Genomic DNA, 13,906 nt, shown 5'->3' on the forward strand with positions numbered 1-13,906 from the left:
ATAAAATGTAAAGATCCTTACTGTGGTTACAAACACGTTGTGTCTGTGTGTATTATTTCCCATCATCAAGTTCATTTATGGCTTCACTTGACCCCCTTGCTGCGGCCGCTTACGTTCACCGCGATAAAAAAACAAATTCTAGAGATGTCTTTAATCAAAATCCCCCGAAACCCAGAAATCTGACAAAACATCAAATCGCTGTGTGGGGCGAGAGAAAATAATTTAGGGTCTCAGTGACAATCGCAATTAAATAACATAAAAAAGGTTCCATGCACACTGGCGTTGGAAGGATGATTACACCCCCTAACCCCCCGCCCCCCACCATAGCTAACGACGCTCATCGCTGTTAGTGCAAACCATCAATAGCCCACGCGGGAAGTAAACGTCACAATCATGGAAAAGGCAAATATTGTCGTTTTTTCCAAAACACCTTCCGGCCACCCCCCCCCCACCCCCAGCCCCCCCAAGCCCCCCCCCCCCCCCCCCCACCGGCATTCCTGATTTTACAGTATTTTGTTGGGAAGCTTTACGGAGCACGACGGAGGAGCGGTTTTTTTTAAACCTCCTCGCAGCTGGAGGCGGTGCGGCGGGTTTTCACAAAAAAAAATTGTTCCAGGGGAAAAATTGTTTCAAGTGGATGTTGTTGTGCTTTAGACTCCGTACACCTTACTAATAACCATTCGGGGGGGTGGGGGGGGTAGCCGCGGGAATGCTCATTTTTCTCAAACACTAAAAAAAAAAGCGAAAAAAAGAAGAGCGGGAAAAATAAAACGTAATAAAACATCGTATGTATATATATATAACAACAAAAACGTTGTAACCAGAGGAGACGCGGAATTCCCAGCATGCCGTGCGAGCGCGAGTGAGACCAGCGCCACAGCGGAGCCTGCAGGGCCTCGAAGGGCCATGGGCCTTGCCTCCTCGCGGGAACTCCCCACAGCGAGAGTCTTCCAACTTCGTACCCCCCCCCACCCACCTCGAGTTCTTCGGTGTTTGTCAGGACAAATAACGCACGGACGCGGTCGTTCACAACGGCGGCATCGGTAGAACAGTTTTGTTTTTTTCCTCCGACGTAGATTTTTTGTTTCGTTAGGCTCGTTGCGAGGCCAGGCCTCAACCGCTCCACTCCCCAACCCCTCACTCCAACTCGGCGTGGATCGCTCCTCACCCCTCTCGCCGCCGCCATCGTCACGCGGGCGAGCGAGGTGGCGACGGACGGAGGTTGGCGCCAGGAACGCCGCCGTCACCGTCATCAGACGTTGCTCTGTCTCTCCTCGGTCAGCTCCAGCGGAGCCTTCTCCACCCTGGAAAATAAAGCAGAGACGGGCGAGCGCTCGGGTCAGCCCCGCGACGCCACCAACAGCAACAACAACAACAACAAACACGGACGCCCGACTTTCAGGTGTCGTTTCGGATGCGTATCCACGTCGGACTGCTATCTCACCGATCGTAGCCAACCGTGCTAATTGGAGATGCGGGGGGAAGGACAACAAACTGACACGCTAAAATCAGTTCTAAAGAAATGAATGCCCAATATAGATTAAAAAGTGCGTAGCTCCAGTAGGCTTCCAAACGTCGGAAGGAAGAGCGTTCCAGACGGCCGCAGAAGAGCATCTGAAAGCGACGCGATGCGGTGACCACCGTCTTATAACGCGAGAGACCGAGGATAGGCTCTCGAATTAAACGAATGGCACGAGCGGCCTGGGCGAACGAAACGACAAAAGCAACAACAACAAAAAGACAAGTGACGGGAAAGCAGAAGCGCGATGCACTGAGGAATCGGAGCAAACCCGCTTGGACACTCTCATCGAACCCCCCCTGGGTTCCGTTACCAACGAAACCGATGGAGACTAAATTTCGATTTAAAGCTTTCGTGACTGCAGGGATTCATCTTCTTGGTTCTTTCGGTAAAGTCACGTAGAATGGAAATAATAAAATAATAAAAATAAACAATAAAATAATTCTCACGACGTTTCGGCCACAACGCAAGCAGCCGTCCTCAGGTGACGAACAGGTCTGTCGGAAAAGGTGAAGAACAGGTCTGTCGGAAAGACGGCGTCATTCAGACGCTGTCTTTCCGACAGACCTGTTCTTCACCTGAAGATGGCTGCTTGCGTTGTGGCCGAAACGTCGTGAGAATTATTTTATTATGTTTTATTATTATTATTTTATCATTTCCATTCTACGTGACTTTACCGAAAGAACCAAGAAGACGATGGAGACTACTCGGTGTCTCCGCCGCTGCGAGCGGCAGCCTCTAATCGGGCGCTGCAGAGACAGCCGGCCAGGGCTGGCTCGCCACGAGAAGGCGGTCGGGCAGCGAAGCAGACCGATCGCCATCGTCTCCAACTGCACTGGGATAGAGCGTTGCCCCCTTGCTCGCGAGTTTTCTCCGGGTGCTCCGGGTTTCCACCCCCACCCCCACCCCGCACGTGTATAACAATGATAAACAACAATTCGTCATCATTCATTGGCTGGACACATCTTCGGAATGAAACACCCAACGTGGCAGAGCGGTGGTAGGACACTCAGCGTAGCCTCTCCTGGATAAAACGAGGAAATCCCAATGAATTGTGGTTATCACCAACCATGGCGTTGCTCGCTCGGCCAGAACGCAGACTGGGAGGTGACAAAACTATTTTACTTTACCGAGTGTTAACATCCCCGGCGTTTAACAGTACTCTCCTTTTTTGTATTTGATTGTCAGCCAACACTGGGTAAAACAACATGGGCATTTTCGCTCTCTTCTAGCATGTGCACCAACAGGTGCATGTACACCTTTTGTTCTCTCTTAGCCCCCCCCCTCCCAATACGTTCCATTCATTGGCTACCACATTCAGATAAGCCCCCCCCCCTCCTCCCCCTTAACTTGTATTTAAGAACTTGTATCTTGGAATCTCTGCCTCACTTGAGGCAGTAAATCTGGCTGTGACGGTCCCACCTGATGACGGAGACTTGTGTTGCCTCCGAAACGTCGTGATTTTTATTATTTTATTTTTATTATTACATTTATTCATTTTATTTTTTTACCTACGTGACTTTACCGAAAAAACCTAAACAAAATCAAATAATGATTTATTATAAAATAATGATTTATTATTTTATTTTGTTTCTATTATTAATTTTATTTTTTACCTACGTGACTTTACCCGAAAAAAACCTGAGAGCAGGTGACAAAACGCCAGCGAGACGAGTGATGACGACAGACAGACCGACCGACCGACGGCCGAAAGGGAGACGCAAAAAACGGTTCGGGCCTACCTCTGCTTCAACAGCTCCTCGCTGTTGCGCTTGCGTCGCGCCTCGTCGATGGGGTACGTCCGGAAGATGAGGAGGCCGAGGACGATGAGGAGGATGGGGATGGGCACCACGAGCAGCTTCAGCGTCAGCGACACGGTCGGCGGTTGCTCGCACGCGTTCGTCACATAGCCCGCGAACCTGAGCCGGCGGGCGGGCGGACGGACAGACGGCGCCGCGGTTAGCACCGTCGTGAGAAAGCTCGCGACTTGGGTTCCGTCCCCGGCCGCAAACTGAATCCGGGGTTGCCGGGTTCTGAGCACAGACTCCGGTGTCTGCCAATTGTCTCCAAAGTCTGCTAAGAATCATAAATACCGGCTCTGCGTCTTCCCCCCGCTAACACAATTGACGCTCTACAAAGGGCCGCAAATTCCCGTCACCACTGCCGCCAGATTTGCCTTCGTGTAAACCCTCGCTCGCGTAGACAGTCGAAACGTCCTCACGGGACCAGTCACCGGCACCACCGTCCGGCTTTTGGTCTTCTCTTCCGCCCTCGGTCGCCGACCCCTCTGGGTGCCACTGCTACGCCCGTCTCGGTGAGCTCACCACCTCCTCCTCCCCTCCTGCACCGAGTCCCACCCATCACAAGCTGCCCCTTTCGATTACGTCCGTGAACCGCAACGCTATTCCGTGCCCTCAGAGTTGCTCGGTCACGCGAAATGTGCAATCGTTTCCTTGCACCGCATCGGCAATCTCCGCACGTGCCCGCGGTGGCAGAAGCATCCTGCCCACGAGCGCCACCTCTTGCGCAACCTCGCCTTCCCGATTACACAAAGCGGTACTCGTTTTAGCCGGCGGGCAGGCGGGCGAGTGAGGGCGGGCGGGTGACTCACTCGAGGCTGAGCGTGGACACCCCAAGCGACACGCCGGAGGCGAACTTGATGAAGAAGACGTAGAATGAGTAGAAGATGGCCTCGATGCCCTTCATGTCCGGGTATTTCAGGCGGAAATCGTCGACCACGTCCGGCAGCATGGACCTGACAACAACAACAAAACACACGGTTAGAAGGGTAAACCGGGCCGGCGTTGTGCCGTTTCTCGCCGGGGCGGCCACGCGGTGGATACGCCGCCACCGCCGCCACCGCCGCATGCGGCTGCTGTGATCCGGAGCCCGTCGAGGCAGCGAACGAGGGTTGGCGGATCATCGCCACGCAACAGGTGTTAGTTACACCCTTCCCGACGGGCCTCTGGGAGCCATAATGCACGCCATTCACGGCGTCACCTGCGGTCCAGCCTGCGTTCGTGGTCACGTGGTGCAGGTTTGTTGGATTGTTAAATCAGGTTTGTGGGTTCGTAGTCCAGGTCGACGGGTTTATGGCCGAGGCTTGTGAGCTCGTTAAGTCCGAGTATCCGGATTCTCAGCAAGCAGGATATTCATGGTGCAGCGTGTGGGGTGTTCATGGTGCAGCGTGTGGGGTGTTCATGGTGCAGCGTGCCGGTTGACGATGTGTTCAAGTGGAGTGCACCGTGACCACCGTCCCATTCGAGCGAAGGCGTTGGCAGCATTTAAAATCAGGCTAAACATGTAATGAACGCGCAGGCGGTTAGCGTTGCTTTTATTGAGAGAGGCAGTAGCGCTGACACTCGAACGTACTCGCCGCAGAGATCCGTGGCGACCACGACCGCACCCTAACGACTGTGCCACTACCCCCTGCCGTGCGGCCTTTCACTCTCCGGTTCCGTTCGCGAATCGATCCCGTTCCGATGATGCGAACGTACGCGATCGGAACGGAACGGTGAAGCTGGTTCAGGTCACCGCTTACCAGGGCAGGAGGTACGCGGCGGCCACGCTGATCCCCGACGCGGCGGCCACAATGTAGGCCACCACCAGGTTATCGGAGATGAAGTAGAGGATGCAGAGGAACGGGAAGATCCACTGTGGACGGCAAGACGGTGGGGGGGGGGAAGGGAGGAGGAGGCAAGGGAGGGGGGAGACACGGGTGAGAAGATGCCTCCACGGGTCGACGTAGCCTCTAATCCTACAGGGTGACAGTTTCTCAAAAAAACGAATAATCATCATCATCATCACCAGCCGTAATTCCCCCGCTCTCCCCCACCAAACACACTCTGCGGTGCACATTCAGGTGTTAGCGAGCAACCAATGGGTGTGTTATTCATGTAGGAGGGAGTCCACATTGTTGCTGCGCTGCCAGGGGGTGTACGGCTCCTCCTGAACACCAAACAGTGGAGCCTTCACAACATTTGCGCGTATGCACGCTGAACTTCTTTCGCACCGCATGCACACAACCGCGCTGGCCGGGGGGGGGGGGGGGGAGCGGTGATCCGCCACTCGCTGCCAGGTGCAGCGTAGCCACCGTCTTAGGAAGTCAAGCACCCGGGGAAAAGCAAGCGCCCTTTTCAATTCGTACGCGACGGCGTTCGTCACGAGTTCAAGTCACCTCCGCAGCCGCTTAGCGGTGCTATCGTTCACCCACAATGTAAAAGAAATTAATGACTCCATGAGTCTGAATCGAATCTCTGTACTGCATTGGACAGGCTTAACAGGCTGTCGGGGCAAGTGCCGTTAGCGAGTAGCACCTATGAAGGCCAGGAACCGCACGCGAGGGGGTGGATGGCCGGCAGCACGCTCGACCGCCTTTGCCTCCCCAGTGGCGATGCGTATGCACCGCACCTTGTACTCATTTGAGGCCGAGTCGACCTAGGGAGAACCGGTTCAGATAATCGTTGCCGGTGTTGGCCGTTAGCAGGAATCGAACTCGGTCTGCCGGATTCGTAGCGCAGCGCTAACCGCTACACGACCGTTCCCGACATCGGACATCCTAGTACCACAACACAACCAGCGGGGGGCAGTATAACATTAATTTTCGTTTAAGTTTCGGTTTTAAATATACAAGTCAACCGTTCTAATCCAAAATCTTTGGTATTCATTGTCTGTCGATGCTACGTGATTCGTATTTTAATATTTTCATGCAAAGCAAGAACACGATAGCCTACGCGCTGAACTGAAAATGAAACAATAAAATAATAATTCACAGCTTGTGTGTAAATCTACTGCTGGATGAAGGCCGCTCCCACGCCGTGCGGGTCATGGAGATTTTTTGACCACTCTGCTCAATGCGGGAGGGCACATATAAGTATAGTACAACAGTGGATTTTGCTGGGGGGGGCGGCGGGTGGAGGTGGCAGGAGTGATGTTATGTTATTAACATTTAGAGGATGCTATTTTTTTTTTAAGATGGGTAGGCATTAAAGCATTGTTCCTTATCGAAGAAAATCCTCACGGAGTCTCGTTGTCAGGAGAGAAACTCGTCACATCGGGACGTTTTGGCCGATTTCCACGAACAATGACTTTGGCTTCGTGTGGGAGGAAAGCCACCACGTGAAACTCCGCACAGATAGATTGAGCAATCCATCGCGTGCACAGACAGCCAGGCTCCCTTGCCCTCAGTCACGAATCCTACAGCGCCTGTTTTTTTTTAATATTCCCAGGCAGTTTCTCCCAGCCAAGTACAAACCAGGCTCAAAATTCCCTGCTTAGCTTCAGAGGTCTGACGACAGAGGGGGGCTTCATCCCCACGTGGGTCATTGTGACATCACGATTTGCAAAATAAATCCCCCCCCCCCCGCCCCCAACCTTCAACCCGCACTCACCAGCACGGTCAAGTATGGTGAAATAATCATCATGGGTTGCACTACCAACCCGTCGACCCCAGTTCGATTCCCGCTCACGACCGCCGATCAAAGCCAGCGGCGGTATTATCCCAACCGTTTCCTGGACCTCCCCGCCTAGGTCGCCTCGGCCTCAAACGGGTGCCCGTGGGGAGACAAAGGTGGGCTGAGCGTGGCGGCTGTTGTGCCGTGCCGGTCCTTCGCAGGCGCTCGCTAACGGCACTTGCCCAACCAATCTATTGTGGCTCTCAACCGCGGGTACCCGGTAAACCCCCCACCCTCTCCCGGGGATGCCGTGAGACGAATTAGAAATGTTGTGAAATGCTCTGACGCGTGAGGAGCCGTTGGTGAATTATCACTGTCAAGATAAAATAACTGCGGTAACAATTTGACTCCGTACGGCGACCCAGGAAGGATATAAAGGAGCTTTCTAGATGCATCGGTCGTAAACAATGTGGGTTTCCAAGAGTAACCACGGAGTGCGGAGAAATATCGTCACGCGTGCGAGAGCGTCCGTTAATTATTTTTGTTGTTCTGACATTCGCTTTTGCAGTTACTAGCGGAGTTCGGGATACCTCACAAAATGGGACAAATTGGTGAAAATAGTGATGTTCATTTAATCGTAGATTTATTTCTCAGAACCATGTTGGGTTGGCTTGCTCGGTCGAAACAAACGCAGTAGCCCAGACAATTGTTGAGAACCACTGCAATTGAGGCGTGAGAAAGTCTGGGAGGATAATCTTTGTTCTCATAGCTGCTCACCGCGAACTATGAACGCTCTGACGCGCGTGGCATTGTCTTTGTGCTGTCCGCCTCATGGCGTTGTCCTCTGGTCTGACACTGGCGGTGAAACTCGGCCACGAAGAAGGCCGCTGTGTCTCTGGTGTAGGGCAATCAGTCTCACAAACAATGCATCATTTATGATCAGAGCAAGTTCGTTTTGCATGTTCACCACAAGGACTGCGTGTGGTTAACGCAGACTTGATTACTTGCAACATGTGTCTGTTTGGCGATTGACAATCTTAACACAACTCCTGTTTCATCGCCAGAAAGGGTAAAACAAACCTACACCTCCGCTTATTTTTTAAATCCTTTATATTAAGTTCACTTGCGTGCGTGCTTGCTTGCTTGTTTACAACCGTGCAAATCTTTCGGTCGTTTTTTAACCCACTTCCCGTGATCCAATCGAGCTGACATTTTCCACACAGACTCGTTGTGCGTGACAATTAATGTTCGTGAAAATTTTTTTCCAAAATTTTACACTTTTTAGGACAAAAATATTATATTTAATTACCAATTGCTTAATGTTGCCATGCAATCGTCTGACCCATAGGTGGCAGTCATCTCAAGCGAGAGGACGAGAAGACTCTAGCCGCCACGCATATAAAGGATTTATAGTGAAAAACTTAGTTTTTACGGGTTAATTTTTTCAACCTTCGTTTCTCGTCGTCTGCGCAAGGAAAACGCTGGCCACTCCCAGCCTGCAGGTGTCACTGTGCCGCCATGAGGAGAGACGCTGGGCTGGGCTGCGTAGGGCTGTCTCCCTGACGTGGACGGCCTTCAACATCCGCGGGGAGACACCCAGCAAGCCAAAAAACGGATTTCGCAAAACTTCCACCCAAAAAAAAACCTACCAAGAGGCACCTCCTGAAAAAAATTGTCGCGAGACTCGGCGAGGCTTTCCCGACCGTCGTCATCGTTGTCAGCCTGTCACTTCCCACAGCCATCCGCCCACCCCATTCACTCCCAATCCATCTTCTCTCTGCTCCTCGGCCGCTCTTGTCCGGTCGCGCCCTCCAAAACTCTGCCATCTCTCTCCGATTCCCTTCATTCTCCCGGTCGCCACCGCCACGCGAGTTTCGTCTCTCACCGCCCGTTAGCCGTTCTCGTGACGCGTCACTGCGCATTTGCGCCGGGTGTATTTTGCGGCCGAGTAAATAGCCTTGCTTTATTTACGTATGCACGTTGGACTTCGTTCCCACCGTACGTGGCCAATCGCTTTTAATCGGGAGGTGCACCCGGGCGTGTGTGCCCTCGGCTGTACAACAAACATCTGACACAGAAAGAAGAAAACATCTTCGTGGTGTTCGCAAGTGTCCGAGTAGTTCTTCCAATGACAAAAGGTTACCCTGGCCCGGACGTACGGCGAGGAATAACCCCGTCGGCGATGTTGTTGTGGTCGCGGACAAATATTGGGAAACGCTTCGCAAGTGGCCTCTGCCACGTGGAGACCCGGCGCAGATCGGTCCCTGAACATTGACCTGCGTCTGTGTGCGCGCGCGCGTGGCGTGGAAGTCCCCGCAAACAGCTGGAATTATCTGCAACGTATCGCCAGCGAACTTTCACCCGCACGCTGGCAATGTCATCAACGCGCAACCCCCCCACCCCACCCCATAGCCTACTTAGATAAAGCACGCAGAGATAGACGGCGAGGCGTGTGTTATCGTGCGCTCCAAAAACAAAGATGTAAAAAGGCAATGGTCGCCCGTGTCTCCAAATACAGGCTATGGGGGGGGGGGCAAGAGCTTGTCAGAGAGCACCTATTAAGGCTAGCAAGGGACATAAGTGGGTGGGGTGATGTGGCCAGGAACACAGACACACAGACACGTCGTTATCCGTAGCCAGGTATCGAATCAATGGGGTTCACGTCACAGTGCACGAATCAACGCAACTGCACGTGACAGCAACGACAGCCGCCGTTCGCCACCAAGTGGCGTTGACGTCGCCACACCGTGTAAACGCGTTGCGTGAAACGTTGAACTTCCTTCGCACCGCACGTGGCCAACCGCGCGAATCGGAGGTGCGAAATAAGTCCAACATACGGACGTTTAAAAATCACCGCTGGGGAGACAAAGGCGGCCGGGCGTGTTGCTGGCCACCCACCCCCTTCGTGTGCCGTGCCCGGCCTTCGTTAGGTGCTCGCTAACAGCACTCGCACCAACAGTCTGTTACAGGCTACACGGGGAGGCATTCTCCAGGCCACTGCCACCTCCCTCTGCGGTATAATAATGATACTCTACCAAGCACCTGCGCAAGAACTGATTTTATTGCTCCATCTCCCCAGTTGTCGTCCCTGTCGGGGGGGAGGGGAGGGGGACATTCCATTCCTTGCCTGCCAGTCCAGACCTTTGGCCAACATCCACTTCTTGAGAAGTGTCCTGCACGTGTCCTCTGATGCCCACGTTTTTTTCTCTATGAGGCCAAAACACAAGAGCACAGAGGCTGTTCTCCTGTGACGCGCTAGCTGCGTTTTGTAGAAATTGGGTCGTAATAAATCATGTATGATATAGTGTAACGGACAAATACTCAAACAGGATCATGAAAAACCCAAAAATAGCCCACATATTCCAAGAGTAACCTCGATTTAAAAAGTTATCATTGCTTAGGGTGGACTTTCCTTTTCCAAAGATTATTTATCATTCTTCGTGGATAAACGACGGGTCATTATGACTCAACACTTCTTTTTCCACGGAGCTGGCCAAACATCAGAATACAGGACCACAGAACTTTGCCAATCATCAGAATATAGGGCCACAGAGCTTGGGCAACAGCTGGGGCCGGTTCTGGCGCGTTACGAACTCTACAGCAATTTGAGATGCCGTTTGCACAAACTACACCAAAATACGACAAAATAATTTCAACTATTAGAACCATTTTAGGATGCATCGACTGTAGAATGAACGATTATGCTCACCATGCGCGCACGGAATTGCACGCCCAGCGTTTGACTATGTCCGACGGACGAAAATCGTATGCACATTTTACAATTATGCAAACGGCCAAGCAAAATTTTACTAACGACTTCGTTCGAGAGGAAAAAAAAACTAGTATACAAATGAGACGGTGAAAACAGAATACAAAGTTATAGCCCACTCCGGAAAGGAATCGTATCAAAGTGTGGAATCTCTGGACGGCCAGGGGACGGGTAACATCGTTCCACTCCTAATAAAAGGTTGGACACAGGCTCTGCTGAAGAGACCCTGAAAGACGAAAACCGGTGGAGGGGTTTTCCTACTTAAACAAATGGGAATCATCGATCCAAAATTCCCACAGGCTGCCCCGATATCACGTATCACGTTTAGCTAATGAAACGTGAGTCCGTCTGGGTAAATTAATTATTGTGTGTCTGTGTGTGGGGAGCGGTACTGTAGCCATTAGCGCTACGCTGCGCTATGAACCCGTCGACCCGAGTTCGATTACGGCTCACGGCCAACACCAGTGACGATTATCTGAATCCGGCCATGGGCCTCCCCTAGGTCGACTCAGCATCAAATGAGTACATGGTGTAGTGTGTAAACATCGCCACTGGGGAGACAAAGGCGGCCGGGCCTGGTGCTGGCCAACCACTGCCTTCGTGTGCCGTGCAGGCCTTCATAGGTGCTCTCTAACAGCACTTGCGCCTACGGTCTGTTAAGGCTACACGGAGAATCTTTGTCTTTGTCTGCGTGTGTGTCTATGTGTGTGTCTATGTGTGTGTGTGTGCGTGCCGTTAGCGCGCCGTGTAATTTCAACATCGCGTCGTTTCAGCAACGCGTGTGCGCCACTTTAACGGCCACAGCAGTGCGCTGGCGAGGGCTGCTTCTTGTGTTTTAGTTTGTGGTCCTTCTCCGCACCTCCGATTAGCACAGTTGGCAGCGTGCGGTGCGAAAGAAGTTCACCGTGCATACCATCACCACCTTATCATCACTACCTCATCACCATCGCCACCTCATCATCACCAACACCACCTCATCATCAAGCCACTGGAGCTACGCACTTTCAAATCTAGATTGGAAACTCATTTCTTTAGAACCACTTTTTTGTGTTTTAGTTTGTTGTTCTTCCCCCGCACCTCCGATTAGCACGGTGGGCTACATACGGTGCGAAAGTGGTTCATAACGCATATACACACACGTGCGTGCATGCATGTGGAGTGTCAACAATCGTTGTGGGTGTGAGAAAAGGCGGGAGATTTATCAGCCGGTGGCAAAACGAGACCACTTCCTGTATAAAATAGATTACACACGAGTCGATTTCAGTTTTTTTAGGCCAGCTGCCCAGGTTTTGGGCAAAACTTAGCCCGCTTGGTCACGCAGGCAATATGATAGCAGCACAGACTAATTGTGTGCATGTAGGGTTGATCTTCTTTCGCACCGTACGTAGACAAACGTGCCAATCGGAGGTGCGGAGGGGAAGGCCAACTTAAACTAAACACAAAAAAGTGTTTCTCACCTAACAAATCACATGTTATACCCGAGCCCCACAATTCACCAACGCGGACTGACCGGCGTGGTGAAGTATGGTCGATCAACCCGCGAGACCCAAGCGGGATGGGGAGGCCTTCATCCAGCAGTGCATTGAGATGGAGCTGTAAATTAATGTTGTCAACGCATGAAAATTATAATAACAGAGCGGTGGGCTAAGCAAGAGAACACGTCCGGGCGGACCACCACGGGGGAGATGGAGCAATAAAATCGGTTCATGTGCAGGTGCTGGGTGGATTATGACGTTGCACGACCACGGGAGTTGGTGGTTGCCTGCGCAGGCCTTAATCCAGCAGTGGATCAATCATGACCGACGATGACGGCTTGGTTAGAGAATGCATTTTAGTAAGCCGAGCCGACACGGACGTCGCACGCCGTTTCTCACTTACCAGCATGCCAACGTACACGGCCGTCTTCTTGCCGAACTTTCCCATGAACCACTGCCACAGCGGGATGGACAGCGCCGCGGTGCCCTGCCAACGACAACACACACACGACGGCGCGTCAAGCGACGATCGGAGCGCGAGGGCCATTCGAGATTCATCTGCGGCAGAAACCCGGCGCACGCCGAGGAGTCCTGGAGGCTTTGAAGTTGACACCGGTCCAGAGTTTTTCCTGCTCACGACAAAAGCTGCATGGGCAAAAAAAAAGGTTTGTATATACATCGGAACGCTCACACAGCAGAGGTCGCAAACGGGTTTTGATTCCTTACCCGTACCCGGCCGCACCAGGGTCGCAAACGGGTACCCGTACCCAGCCGGGTACGGGTAGCTGGGTATCGGGTAGGGTATGGGTATCGGGTACCTGGTTGCGACCTCTGACGCTCACACAGCAGAACGCCCGCGTTAGAGAACGGTCCGCGGAAGCACACGTCGCAACAACGACTTCTTGAGGTGCCCTTGAAGCGAGTGAACCACTAGGCGACACTAGTGGGCAGCACGTTCCCCTTCCACGCTGCCACAGAGCGACGTTCAATTGAACAGTCGTCGACGTTCAAGGGCCTCGATGCTGCGGGCAGGAAGAGGGCACGGATTCAGAGTGGGGGGGTTGGTCACCCACAAGCCACGTGATTTGGGGGAGGACTCAGCTGATTTAAACGGAGAAATCTACGGATCACAGGGGAATGATGAAGAGTGGGGGGTGGATATACACAAGCCACGTGATTTGGTTGGGAGAGGCTTCAGCTGATTTAAATAGATGAGATGGTCCAAAGATGTGAGGGGCAGGGGGGGGAGAATTAATTATTGAATCGAATCGTGACCATGTACAGAAGTAACGTGTTGATTTATTGGAGGGGTGGATTACCGCATGAGTAATCGGGTTTTAACGATGTGCCAAATCGCGCGTGTGAAAGCGCCATCGTATTACTGATTTGCGACAGTCACCATATGCAAATATTACGCTCGGCCAACTGGGGCGAACACACAGCTGTGCAAAATAGACGGGCATCATCATCATTATTATTTTTGTCTTCATTCAACACAAGTGAAGCGGTAAAAAAACACGAGACACAACAACAACAACAACAAAAATAATCGACTATTTTAACCGAATCTTGGCCAAATCATGACGATATTCGTGACATTGCCAATTACTTCAACGTGAATGAAGTGTCATCATCGGCCAAAGTGCATGCACATTCGCAAACGTGTTATTTTCTCTCCAAATTCTCACGCGCTTTACGCCACTACGTATGGGACTGGTACGCTGAACTTCTTTTCGCCACCGTGCGTAAG

The 13,906-nt window shown here is 52.2% G+C and overlaps 1 protein-coding gene across 1 annotated transcript in view; it reads right to left on the reverse strand.

Annotated features, from left to right (window-relative positions):
- Positions 1-494: 494 nt before the first annotated feature.
- The window catches only part of LOC144938525 (sodium-dependent lysophosphatidylcholine symporter 1-like), a 58,152-nt gene continuing 44,740 nt past the window's right edge, over positions 495-13,906 (reverse strand). The window contains exons 10-14 of the mRNA XM_078866415.1: positions 12,560-12,643; positions 5,061-5,173; positions 4,131-4,274; positions 3,262-3,438; positions 495-1,304 (exon numbers count right to left, since the gene is read on the reverse strand). Coding sequence (XP_078722541.1) covers positions 1,253-1,304; positions 3,262-3,438; positions 4,131-4,274; positions 5,061-5,173; positions 12,560-12,643 — 570 coding nt within the window. The 3' untranslated portion in view covers positions 495-1,252. The remainder of the gene's footprint in view (positions 1,305-3,261; positions 3,439-4,130; positions 4,275-5,060; positions 5,174-12,559; positions 12,644-13,906) is intronic.

Source organism: Lampetra fluviatilis, chromosome 22 (genome assembly GCF_964198595.1).
Source record: "Lampetra fluviatilis chromosome 22, kcLamFluv1.1, whole genome shotgun sequence".
Lineage (NCBI taxonomy): Eukaryota > Metazoa > Chordata > Hyperoartia > Petromyzontiformes > Petromyzontidae > Lampetra > Lampetra fluviatilis.